We start from the raw sequence: 14,329 nt of genomic DNA on the forward strand, positions 1-14,329 counted from the left end.
GGGCTAGGTGTGGTGGACAGCCTCAGCTACTTAGTGAGTCCCTTTGCAACTCAGTGAGATCTTGTTTCAAAAAATAAAAAGACTAAACTAATAGGACTGGGGGTGTAGCTTGGAAGTAGAATTCCCCTGAGTTCCATCCCCAGTACCCAGTACTGCAAAAAAAATTTTTTTAAACTTTAGAAATGTATACTTAAAACAACATATCAGGTTGAGAATATACGTCAGTAGTAGAGTGCTTGACTAAAAAGCAAAAGGCTCTTGGCTCAATCCATAGTAGCAAAATATTTTTTTAGTGAAAAAAGTGTACCTATACTTTTCTGTATGCCTATACTTGTATGTCTGTGCATATACTTGTATGTATGTGCATTTACTTGTATGTATGTGCATATGTGTATATGAATATGTGCAGATGCAATATTTATATCAGCATCAAGTGCCTTCCAAATTTAATTTTAGTTTAGTCAATTTAGTTTAAGACTGACATAATACATGGAATAGATAAATTAACCATCACTGAAATGCAATAAAACATTGTGTTCAAAACACTAATTTTCTAGCTGGATATGATGGTGTACACCTGTGATCCTAGTACTTGGGAAACTGAGACAGGAGGATCCCAGGTTTGCATCCAGCCTCAGCAATTTAGTAAGGCCCTTCACAACTTGAGATCTTTCTTGTCTCAAAACAAGAAAAATAAAATAAAGTAAGTCTAGAGGTGTGGCTTAGAGGTAGAATGCTCCTAGGTTGAATCCCCAGTACTATACAAAAATAAGTAAGCAAATAAATAAACAAACTTTACGGAAAAAAGACAAGTTTTCTGGACAGAAATATTTAGACTGACATAAAAATTCATTTACTCCTTTCATCCTTAAGTTTTGAATATTTTTCTCTAATACATATTCTCTTTTCTCTTGATAAAATTTGGAAAACAATAAATGCCTAGCAGTATAACCATGAGCCATACTATAAACATTAAATTATATTTGTGCTGCTTAAGCAGAGTGAATACATAGTAGCTTATGTATGAGTGTAGATGTATATTTTCCCCCTTTTCTCTCTTTCTCTTCTCATTATTTAATGTTACTTCTCACACACAAAACCCTTCCCAACCCACACACTTAGGCTTAATTCTGGCATCAGGCTGTGACATATATCACTTTCAACTTTAAGAGAGTAGAACTACAGTGCTTCTACACAAACTCCTGAAGTCCAAACCAAGTGCACTATTATCTCAGTTCTCTTTCATATCAGGGTGCTTTAGTGTCCCTGTAATTTACCACATTCTAGGATCCAGTTCTTAGATGTGTCCCCTAGTGAAATTCAGCACCCCTCTTTTTTTGGATGCTTTCCTACCCGAAAGCTTACTGATTCTTGGAGTGTAGCTGAAACTGATTTGGACAGCTGGGGACTGAATGATTTGTACATTTTTAGTCAGGTGAACATCTTCAGTATTCTCTCATGGTTGACCAAGTCTGGGGTGATAGGTCTAGTACTAGCTTGTAGTATTTTTCAGATGCCCTGTTGTTATAAGACTGACTGAACCCTGAGCTAGATTAAAATATAAAAGTTGAGCAATGACTCTTAGTTGATACTCTGATATTTTCCCCTACATGACAAATGAGAGACACTTATATGAAGCACCACCAGTGGCCTGACAATAAAACCTGTCTTGTAATTTTTGAATATTTTCAGATACACATGATGTAATTCTGAAAATTATAAGTAGATTTTAGGAGATACACTCTTCCAAAGTCAACCATCATATCTTTACTTTGATTATCCCACAGCCCACTTCAAATCAAGGGTGGAATTATATTTTAATTGCAACTAATCACAATGGGTCGTATGAACCGTCTGATTTGGCCTAACATACCAGTTTCGATGACAAAAAGAATTAAATACAAAGTATGTTTGAGATACCTCATACTTATTTAGGGAGTAGATGAAATTTTAATTTAAAAAAACACATACAAGTCAGTGGACAAATGAAATTTCAGTGAAAAAAACATGTTTCTGTTATATGACAGATAATTCATGTGGTAATAAAGTAACTACTGCTAAAACTTGTTTAAAATTTGAATAGAAAGAACAAAACTAAAACATTAGCTTAACTTTGAAAAACTACTTGATAGAGCAAAACTGTATTACTTTTCTATAAATGAGTATTCAATAATGCCTCAAAAATGTTTATTCTCCTCATTAGGTAAGCATTTCCCTTAAAATTGTTTCTTTTAATTTAGCTAATAACATTCTCAAAGTTAATGGAAAAACTAAATTTGACCCTGTCCAAATTCTTAAGAACATTTTATAAAGAGTACTTGATAGTGCAGAATTACTTTAAAAGTATTACATGTCACTCTTAAGCATAAAAATGTAGAAATAATGATCTGTATAAATGTAGAAAATATTCTTTTATTTGGGTAAAATTAATATATCAAAACTTATTTATTCTTATCTTTTATTTATTTCATTCTAATGTATTTTGTTATTTTTTTAAGGGGGACTGATAATTAAATGAAAGAAATTTAAGTCCAATTTATTTGAACATTTTCGTGACAACCTAAGAAACAACAATTAGATTGTAATTGCTTCCTTAACAATAACCATTAAACTTCTTTCTTAGGAATCTCAGTATGTTTACCTCAACCTTTGTTAAGTGTTAAGTACTATTTGCTAGCTTTCTATTAGTTCCTTTTAGTTTTATTTCTTTTTTCTTACTCTTCTCATCATTCTTTATTTCCCCTTAATAGCTTTAAAAGTTTTATCTTAGTTTGGATAGCTTCTATTGTTTTGAATTTTTAATAAAAATGTAAACTTTTTATAAAATTAAAAATGTTTGAATAAAGAAATTCCCTGTTTTTAAATTTCTATAAGTAATCAGTATATTTAATACAGGTATCTAAAAAATGTCAAAAATTCCATTTTATATATGCTATTAAAATCATAATTGTTATATTTTCATTTCCATTAAAGTTTATTATACTTTTCTCATTTTTAAAAGGTAACACATAGTCTTTTATGTATATTTTTATTCATCTATATATCATTGTAATTTTTTATTTTTCCATTCCCTTGGCCCATATGTTATATGTATTTTGTATTTAGATACATTTAAAGCAAAAATAATTTTATCTTTAAGAAAAACTGGATTTTCGCCCAAAGCTTTATCCTTAGCCACTAGTTTATTCTGCAGAGACTTTAAAGCAGCTTGTTCTGATAAAAAAAAAATATGTGAGATTTACACAAATAATTTTTGGGAACAAGTACTTTCAAATGGCCAGACTACTAAAAGCAAACTCTAGATTCAGTGTAATTCCTATCAAAAAAATATAAGAACTAGAGAAAACAATCCAAAAATTCATGTAAAAAAATAAAGACTCAGAATAGCCAAAGCAATTCTGAGCAATGAGGACCATACTGGAGGCATCACAATACCAGAGTCTAAATTATATTACAAAATTATAGTAATACAAACAGCATAGTATTGGCACAAAAACAGAAACATGGACCCAATGGGTTAAAATAGAAGTTACCAAAACAAATCCTCACACACTAATTGTAGCCATTCGACTTTGACAAAGGAATCATAAACTTAATACTTTAACATAAATCATACAAAGTCTCAGTTTCCTTACCTATTGAAAAATCCAGACAATAATAGCTGATAATGTAAGTAAAGAATGTGCTTAATAAGTATTGCTATATACTTTCAAGAACTAATCTTTTTCTAGAAATTCAATATCCTTCACTTAGACCTAATTATTAGTACATTTCAGTTATTTTTATTCCCTTCATGTCACAGAACCCCACAAAATTTTTAAAACAGTAAGTGTATTTTTGTTCCTCTGCTCATATTCTTTCCATGAAGTCTTCACAAGTCCTTGCAGTCAAAAATTTCTACTTTATTTTTATTTCTGTTATCTAAGCTATCTTTTTAATGTCAACATTAATTTCTGTCAAATGAGAATTCTAGAAAAAGGATATTTTATTGAGTATATAGAAAATATTTTGTTCATAAATAAATCATCACTGAATTGATCGGAGGACATGTCCTTCAAGGAGCTGCTAGGACCTGATCCCCTTTCTTTTCTTTATATTTATCGGCTGCCATGAGGTGAACAGGCCTCCTTTGTCTCACACTCTCACTGCCAAGACACTATACAGTCATGGGTCCAAACCAACTGGAGCTAGTGACAAATGGATGGAACTTCTGAAACTATATGCCTAAATAATGAACCATTCCTATTTTAAGTTGATCTTCTCGAGTATTTTATCATAATGGCAAAGAGCTGACCAACAGTACTTTTTAAACACAATTTCCCAAATATAAAAAAATTAAAACTGGAGGGATAGGACTATATTGAAAAGACTCTTGGATTTACTTGCAAATTAAATTATTAATTAATTTATGTACTTATTTATACCGGGATTTGAACTCAAGGCATTCTTCCTTTAAGTTCATCACCAGACTTTTTACTTTTTACTTAGAAACAGGGCCTTGCTAATTTGCTAAGGGTCTTCCTAAATTTCTGAGGCTGGTCTATGAATTGCAATCCTCTAGTCTCACTCTCCAAATTCAAGAGATTCCAGGTGCAAGCCATAGCACTCAGACAAAATTGTTTAATATTTACTAAAATGTCCTTCATATAAAATATGTATCCAAATGCATAATATATTATTAATAAAATGTCCTATGCATATTTATGTATATTTTATGTTTATTTTTCAAAATATATCATAAGGAAAACTTTATCTATAGCTATATGTGTATAGAAACTTAGAATAATCTCTTTTTAATGGTTTACACATCTGAGAATTCTGATATATTTATGGGGTTTATGCTCCATTATTTTAGCAAAATGTAGTTTTGTCAGTCTTCTTTTCTTTTAGCAAAACTTTAATTTCTTTTTTTTCTTTCTGGTGAAATTATTTCTCTCTTTCTTAGCTTCTATACATGCTCTTAATGGAAACTAAATACTAAAATGCCATCAGCACATTTGCAAGTATACTTCATTGAAAAAAATTTCAAAAAAATAATTATCCCATCCAAGTACTAACTAGACCCAATCCTGGTTAGCTTCCGAGATCAGATGAGATCAGATATGTTCAGGGTGGCATGGCCTGAGACAGATCCAAGTGCCCTCTATTAAAAAATTGGGTGTGAATGGATCATCTGATCAGTCACTCACCTTCTGGAGGTCAGGATTTCAGCAAATGGGAATCAGTGCATAAAATAAAAGAAGGAATTCCAAGGAAGAGATAAACTGCAATTGATCGGATGTGGAGAAACTCTAATACACAATTGGTGGGAATGCAAATTAATGCAACCACTTTGAAAAACAGTATGGAAGATTCTCAGAAAAATGAAAACAAACTTACCATATGATCCAGCAATGCCCCTTCTGGGTATCTACCCAAAAGAATGAAAACCAAACTACCAAACCAACGCATGAGTATCTACGTTCATAGCTGCACAATTCATCTTTCCCAAACTATGGAACCAGCCAAGATGTCTATCAACAGGTGAGTGGATTACAAAACTATGGAATATGTACACAATGGAATTTTACCCAGCTATAAAGAGAACAAAATTATGGCATCTACAGGAAAATATCACAAAAATAAGAAATCAGTAGAGAAACATGAGTAATAGGAGGAACTCTAGATGAAGAAGGGAACTTATAGAGGAGCAATTAAGGTGACCTATCTGAGGGGATGGGAGGGGGAAGAGGGAAGCTCTTTAAAGCACATGGTATACTTAAACAAACATCAAAATCAATCACTAAATCAAGCATGGGAAGGAGGAAGAGGAACCGGATAGGGACTGGATAAAGGCTAATTGGGTGATGTGTGCATGTATGTCTCCACAAGTTTTTTATTCCATTAAGATGTATGACTACAATGCACCAATAAAAATATAATAAAAAGAAGAAAAAGAAAAAGAATTCTCTTGAGGATCCTAAATACTAAGCATAGAGTAGTTGTGATAACGTTGAACAAGGCAAACTCTCTAGAAATGAACACATTCAGCTACTCCTGCAATTTCTAAGCTCTGCATCCTATTTTAATGGTCTGCTTTTCTTTGAGGTATTCCATATCAAATCCTGTCTGCTTTTTTCCCCCATTGGACAATACATCTGTATTTCATTTAACATTTATGTCTGTGTATTTGATTTCTATGTACTTTTTAAAAAATCTAAAAATTTATATCTTTTAGTGATAAATAATTTTAGCTGTTGTGAAAAGCCAATGGTTATTTGGACTTAGAATTAATAAAATCATCCACAAAGAATAGTTTTGGCACAGATACACACTATTAGTGTAAATTTTAAATATATTGCCTAAATTTTTCATGTAATACCTTTTATTAGTTAGTGGATAAAAATTATATTTTGTTTTATAGCCAGTTTCCCCTAAAAATACTGGTTATTCAGCTGGATGTGGTAGTATACACATAATGCCAATACTTGGCAGGCTGAGGCAGGAGGATTGCATTTTTGATGACAGCTCCAGCAACATAGCAAGACACTATTTCAAAAAATAAAATACAAATAAAAAGGGCTGAGGTTGTAGCCCAGAAGTAGAATGAATCTATGTTCAATTCTTCACCCCCCCCATGACAAGTATTGTATTGATGATCCAGAGAGCAATTAGAAAGAAGAAAACATGTATCCATAATCTATATAAAATATTCAGTAAGATAAAATATTTAATTCTTTATAGTCACTGCTTTCTTTTGCTCTTTTCTTTATACTTACAATATGTGTATATATATATATATATATATATATATATATATATATATATATTCTTAGAATCATTCAAAGGCATATGAGCAAAAAGTAACTAATAAAAAGTTACACAAAGCTACATAATCATGAGCCATACCAAAAAATATATGTAGATTTTCTTTGAAATAATGTGTTAATTATTAAGGATAATCTTCAGCAAATATTTTGAGGAAAGTCTAGGACTTAAAAAACACTAAAATACTTATATTTTATCATATATATAATACTTTCTATATTTAAGAAAAAAGCATATTTATTATTCTTCATGCAGATAATAGTTATGAATTACTTTGATATCATTTTATTATGTGACTAAAATTAGTAAGACACAAGTCATGCATTTAAGAAATGTTTATCAATGTCCCACTATTTCATCAGTAGTATTCGAGGTATGTATGATCTATCAAGAACAATTTAGAAGAGCAGGGCATGGTAGCTTTGACTGTAATCCTGGCTACTAAGAAGACAAAGGCAGAAAAATCATGAGATTGGGGCCAGCTTTGGCAACACAGACCCAGTCTCTAAAAAACTAAAAAGGTCAATTTAGAAAAAAAAGATGTACCTTTGTGGAGCTTATTATATACTAATTGGAAAGTAACCAAACCAAGCACATATGCAGCTCTTAGAATGTGCCAGACACTGCTCTAGAAATAGTTAATAGCAATACTTCCTTTCATCCTCACAGAAACCATGCTACATAAGGGAAAACGAGAGAATGGAAAATTTTCTGAACATGCAATATCTTCCATCTAAATAAATAATTAAATTTTGTAAGTTGCATTAAGATTCAATATGCTAAGCTGAATCAGTCTCTCTCTGTCTCTCTCTGTCTGTCTCCCTCCTCCTGCTCCTCCTGCTTCTCCTTCTTCTCTCTCCCTCCTCTCTCTCTTCCTTTCCCCCTTCCTCTCCCCTTGCTCTTTCTCCCTCTCTTTCTCCCTCTCCTCTATCTCTCCCTCTTTCTCATACATTCATATTCTCTCTCTCTTTCTCTCGCTCCTCTTCCTCTCTCCCTCTCTCTTTGTGTTGGCTGAACTAATTTTGTATTTATTTATTTATTTTGTGTTTTTGGTACTGGGGATTGAGGTCAGGAATATTCTACCACTGAGTTATACCCCTGCTCTATTTATTTATGTTTTTACTTTGAAACAGGCACTTGCTAAGTTGCAGAGGGCCACACTAAGTTGCTAAGGATAGCAGCAGACCTGTCTTCCTTCTGTCTCAGCTTCCCAAGTACTTGGATTACAAACATTACCATGCCTAGCTCTTATATTTTTATAGGAGATAAATTTTCTTATCTATTGGAGAGGACCCTCAAATGAAAATTAGCCAGTGGTGGGTACACTTATTCTAGTCTTATTAGATTAACCAGAAATTATTTCGGTGAACTTTGTTATAACAAGATGTACCTCAAAGAGTATGAGATATTAGAGCCAGGAAAACAGTGCACCAAAAAGGTAACACCTAGAAGAATAAGGGAAGAACAACTAGACATTGAGTGGGGGCTCATGGGAGGTGGAAGCTAGAACTAGATATGGTATATTTGCTGGATATGAAACCAAAGCGAATCTTTCTTTGAAGCTAGTTTAGTTCTCAGAGATGGCATTACTTTCTGGTTCTTTGTTGTGGTCAGCGATGAGGATGATAGTTAAAAAAATGATAAAAAATAACAGCCCTACATCAATACTTTGCCCAGCAACTCCATGGAAAACAGTTAGACAAAGGAAACCTGAAAATGTCAAATAAATTTAGATCTGATACTTAATTTTTAAACATATTTTCACTACCACAGTTAAGTGAGCACAAATGTTTAAGATCAAAGGAAGATGATTCTTACCTAAAATTTCCTCAACTGGCATAATTCAAGTTTGTTTACTATAAGTACATGGAACTAAGACAGGTTTCATGTTGTTCAAATACTGTTTTGTCTTCTGACAACTCCTCACAGGGATCAGTTAGATCCATCTGTGTCTGGAGCTTTAGCAAGGCAGGCACTATTCATTCGAAGACTAAGAATAGTACTTTATTTCAGATAAAGTAGCACTTGTCAGATGGTAGTTCTTGTGACATGAGAAAAAATAAAAGCACAATTATAGCAGAAAAATCTCTCTGACATAAAGCCTTCCTTTGTTTCAAACACCAGGATCATGATTTTTCTTGATTTGAAGGTTTATCCTTTCACTGAATATCTTCTATAAATAAACTTTAAAAAACTGTCATGAGAGGGGCTCTGAAATATTACATTAAGAGCATATTTTATTAACATTTTTGTGTTATCATGCTTTCATCAGTGTGTAAAATATAAAATTTAGCAAGTTAAATAACTGAGTGTGTTCTCCAGATTTGGAGTTCCAACAGTATCTAATTTTTTGTTGTTGAATTGTAGGAAGTTTGAATCATCATTTATTTGCCCTCTTATGATGTTTAAAAAGGCGTTGAAGAAGCGGCTTGACTCCTCACAGTTTATAGCAAAATGTAGGAGGAGTGAAATTGATTAAAGATAGAATTGTTAAGCAAAATGGAATCAAAATTGGAAATGTTGTAAATTTCTCAGCCTCTCCATATGACAATAAAGGAGAAAAAGTGTTTAGAAGAGAAGACGGAGGGTTGGCACACTGATCATTTGACAAGGAGACCCATGTGAGTGCAAATCAGAAACTTCAGCATCAAAGGCAGGAGTAAAGATGAGATTACAACAGAGAAACACTATCAGATGGAACTAAAGAAAGCAGAGAAATGAGAAAAATAAAGACTTTCAGAATTCTTAAGCCTTACAGGGCCAGAACTGTCAAGTGAAGAAGGATGTCAAAGTGATTTAACACCATCCTGGATTATGGACACGGTTGCTTTCACAATAATTTCAAAGGCTGAGATCAATATCTGTGGAACCACTGAGTGAGAATATTCAGTAGGGGTTGGGATTTGACCTTCACACACAGAAAACCTTGTATAGGCAGGGCCCTACTAAGTAGTGTTTGGGAGTGGGTCAAGAAGATCAGAGGAAGGTGGATGATGGAACCAGAGAAGGATTATTTTAAAATAATCTTTCTTCTAATATTTTTAAATAATCTTAAGGATTAATAAAGTTTGCCCTACTAGGTTTGAGACATATGTGGGATCCATCACCCTTTCACCTTCCCTATTTGTCTCTTTTAGAAAGGGAATTCCTGCTTTATGTTTGTCTTACCACTGTGTTTTGGAAGCACATGACTTGTTTGGTTTCACAGACTTAACAGCTAGAGAAAAATTTTGTCTCAGAGTGAAGTTTACTTTGAATCGCATGGCCCTGTCTAGATTAGAAGATCTTTAGATGAGACTTTGGACTTTATTTTTTATTTATTTATTTATTTATTTATTTATTTATTTATTTATTTATTTATTTATTTTTGTGTGTGTGTGTGTGTGGTCCTGGGGATGGAACACAGAGGATTTCTATCTCCAGGCTATACCCCTGACCTATTTAATATTTTATTTTGAAACAGGGTCTCATCAAGTTGCTGAGAGCCTCACTAAGTAGCTGAAGCTGACTTCAAACTTGTGCAATCCTCCTGTCTCTGCCTCCCAAGTACTGGGATTACAATCGTGCACAACCACAGCCAGCTGAGTCTTTGGACTTTAGACTGCAGAGTTGGTGTTGGAATAATTTGGGACTTTTATAGCTGGCTGCAGGGATGAAATGAATGTATTTGGCATGTGAGGACAATCACCTTATTGGGCCATAAATGGAATATTAAAGACTGAAAAGGTGTAACCACTCTTAATCCATATGTAGAAATTCCCACTCCCAATAGGTCTTTGGTGACTAAGTTGTAATGTGATTAGTATCTCTATAAAAAAGAACCTTGAAGACTTTCTCTTTCTGGCTTGTTTGAATACAAAGAGAAGAGAATCATCTGAAAATATAAAGCTGGCTTTTAGCAGATGTCAGATCTGCTGCCATGGGAATCCAGGACTATCCAGCACTAGAATTCAGAAAAAATTAGATGTTTGTTGCTTTAGCTACCCAGTTTATGGTATCCTGTTTATCAGCCTGAAAAGACTGAGGTACCATTCACTGGTACCTTGGGAGATAGATTCATATGAGTACATCAGAATGATATGTATATATCCAAGCCACTTCCTGAGGCTTGGCTGTATACAAAAACTGTGCTGTCACTGAATACATGATTTTTTTTGGTGTCATTGCTTACTACATGACAAAAAGTCTTAGGAACTATATCTATTTTTCTCTCTAATGGTACATACTTGCTCTAAAAGCCTAAGTAGTGTTTTAATTTGGTTCTTAAATAGTAACTTTCTACCTCTAATAATGAAAAATTCCATGTTTCTTGTGCTTTTGGCCTCCCAACAGTTGAAGGCATGTGTCAGTTATATTATGACAGAATAAACATTAGGTAGGTCTCAATGCATTGCAGGATTGATGTAAAAGTGGGAAAAAAAGACATTTGTATCATTCCTCATGATTCTACTGGAATTTCTGGATTAATGGAAGAGAATGAGAGAGAGACAAAGAGGGAGGGGAGATGTTTGCAGGAAATAGCTCTTTGCAAAGTTCAGTTTTGAGCAATTCCTTAATTCATCTTACCCTTGGACTGATTTACCTTGCTTCCATTCACTCTCTTACACAACCTGCAGATACAGTTATAACAGTGAAAAGCATGACTTTAAAATTGCAAGTAGGAAAAACGTCTTATTTCAAACATTAGCACTGTGGAAGAGAGCAGAGATTTTAAAGTAACTGAAACATTTATTAATACCTATTATATTCTAATATTATATTCTAAGCACTGTCAAAGCACTCCTATGTGTGTGTGCGTGTGTGTGTGTGTGTACGTGCATGTGTGTGTGTGTGTGTGTGTGTGTGTGTGTGTGTGTGTGTATTACTTGGGATTAAAACCAGAGCTTTTGGGATTAAAATCCCCGGCTCTTGTACTTTTTGTTTTGAAAGAAAGATCTCACTAGGTTGCTGAGAGGCTCTCTGAGTTGCTGAGGCTGGCCTTGAACCTGCTGTCCTCCTGTCTCAGCTTTCTAAGTACTGGTATTACAGGTGTGCACTACTAGGCCCAGCTCCTAGCATCATATCCTATAAGTAAGTCATCAGTTAGCTTTGATCATTGTTGTGACTTAGTATTAATTTTTTTTTCTCTTCCTGACATATAGAAAACATTTCTTTTTCTCACCTAACGGCACTACTGCCCACGTCAAGGTCTTGCGCAGTGACGGCGCCAATGATGGTCCCCACTGGAGTGTCTTCGTAAACCTCCATGGTGTAGAGCGGCTTGCTGAACACTGGCGGTTCGTCCACGTCCAACACACTGATCTTCACCGTAGCCGTGTCTTTAAAAGGTCCAGCCGAGTGGAAGCGGTGGTCCAGGTGAAGGTTGGAGGCCTCGACTTTAAAAGTATAGGCTTTCTTTGTTTCAAAATCCAAAGGCTGTAGTGAGGACACATAAAAAATGAGGAGGTACATTCATATAGAATGAGGCACAAATGAACATTGCTTCAGATCCATTTGCAGGATAGTGTCAATTGTACTGATTTCTAAATATCATATATATTTATCAAGGCAAACGTGTTAGAAAAAGAGTCACCACATTGTAGACATTTCTGGGCCATTTATAATCTGTTACATATAACTAAATGACATAATGTACTTGTGGATATACATTGCAGATAGAACTTATGTATTTTATATAAATGGAAAAAAAAATGTTTCAGGGAAGCCATTCTCAGTTCTTATCCAATACTGACATCTAGTGGAACTAAGCAATAGTGAAAAAACCTCAAAAATGGTTTTGGATAATTGAAGATGCTCTTTCAGATACCACCTGAAAAACTGTTATAACAAAAATATACATTTAAGCCCATTTTTCTTTTTCTGACATTAATGCCATTTTCTAAGAACTTTTGAATGACAAGGTCATTTTACTAGAAAGATCTTATTATGAAAAAAAAAAAGATTTGGTCTGTTGTGCTCCCAGAGCTGTACACAATATTAGTGTGTGATCAAATTGAAAAGTCATTTAAATCAAGAGGTCATTTTCTAAGTAGTCACCTATGCTAAATTTTGTTTCTACCCTTTATTTTTACATCCACCTTCATGATAAATATTAGTCATCCCAATACATGCAAAATATGATATTCCATGCATATAGTGTTAATATGATGCTTTGTACATGATAAGACAAAGGTGAATGGCACTGACATCTATTTGCCAAACGAACAAAGATAACATGAATTTAACATTAGCCTACTTATTTTCTGGGAGTCTTAAAATTTTTGTTTTTCAAATTAATTCCCCCCAGAGTGATTTCAGTGATTTGCTGATCGCTGTTTCAGCATCTATTTCTTTTCATAGCACTCTTGTGGAAACTAAACGAGGTTTCTTTTTCTTTTTTTAAGATGTGATTGCTGTTTTATGTATGTACCTTAGGAGAGAAAAAAATCACCCTAAAATCTTCAAAATCTCTCACAATTCAATGAAATTTACAATAACACTGATTAGATATCAACTCTTCCACAGTATTCTTCATTCAAGAGGATGTTTGTTTATTTTCCCTCTAATTATTCCTTTTTTTAGTTGATTGCATTTTGTTATTAGTTTTATCTGTTTGTATGTAATGCTTCCTTTGACTTTATTTTTATTCACTCATCTCCTGTTTGTTAACATATAACTTTGAATTTCTTCCATTTTCATCTCTCTCAGTAGAAACTTTTATTTCCCTTAAGACTAAGAAAAGTAAAGAATAGTAGACATAAAATACTATGTCTGATAATATGGCCACTGGCTCCTTGAAAAGAAATGTAATATCTGAGAAAAAAGAGGAATTGTGGGAGAATAGTAAGAGTTACTAAAATGAAAGGTCAAGAATTGTCCTTCCCCCATACTTGCAAAAGTTTGTAACTACAGATAAGTGACCTGCAGAGGGCCATGTATCCAAGAAACCACCTGTGTATAAGGTGTCCTTGAAGATCACATCAGTCCCTGTAAAAAGTCACATAGGTCAGTAGCCTGCTCAGGAATCCCCCTCTTTTGCCCTCCCCATGCCCGACTTCCTTATGACACCCTCCAATGACTAACTAACTGTCACATTTCAGCTTCTGTAAGCCTGCCTGCCTTCTTCCACCCTCAAGTCTATAAAATTTGGAGCTCAGGGCCAGAGTTATTCAAGAGTTACCCTAAGTCATCCTGCTGGCAATAAACTTCCTCTTCTACACTCTAACTGGCTTTGTGTCAATTTTTCAAAAAAATGCCTGCAATAAAATCATCCTATGATGCTTTTTTTGGCCTACCTAAAACTTGACTACTGGGTTTGCTAAAGGAATTGGACTTACACAAAAACAATCAATTGCCAGGACAAAAAGAAAGGCAAAACATTTTTTACCCACAAAAAAAGAAAAAATATATTACAATTGATGAGAATGGTTACCTTGAACTAAAGACCAAGGTAAAAATGAGGTGCACATTTTCAAATATATGAGATTGAGTATAAGTTTTGCTTATTCTATTAGTATCTGAGTAGTAATTAACAAAAAAATAA

At 33.7% G+C, this 14,329-nt stretch overlaps 1 protein-coding gene across 1 annotated transcript in view; it reads right to left on the reverse strand.

Moving 5' to 3' along the window:
* CDH12 (cadherin 12) overlaps positions 1–14,329 on the reverse strand; it is a gene marked incomplete at both ends in the record, with an annotated part of 310,223 nt that overhangs the window by 31,185 nt on the left and 264,709 nt on the right. The window contains 1 exon segment of the mRNA XM_080711266.1: positions 11,969–12,222. Coding sequence (XP_080567392.1) covers positions 11,969–12,222 — 254 coding nt within the window.

This window comes from Muscardinus avellanarius (genome assembly GCF_963383645.1).
Source record: "Muscardinus avellanarius genome assembly, chromosome: 1".
Lineage (NCBI taxonomy): Eukaryota > Metazoa > Chordata > Mammalia > Rodentia > Gliridae > Muscardinus > Muscardinus avellanarius.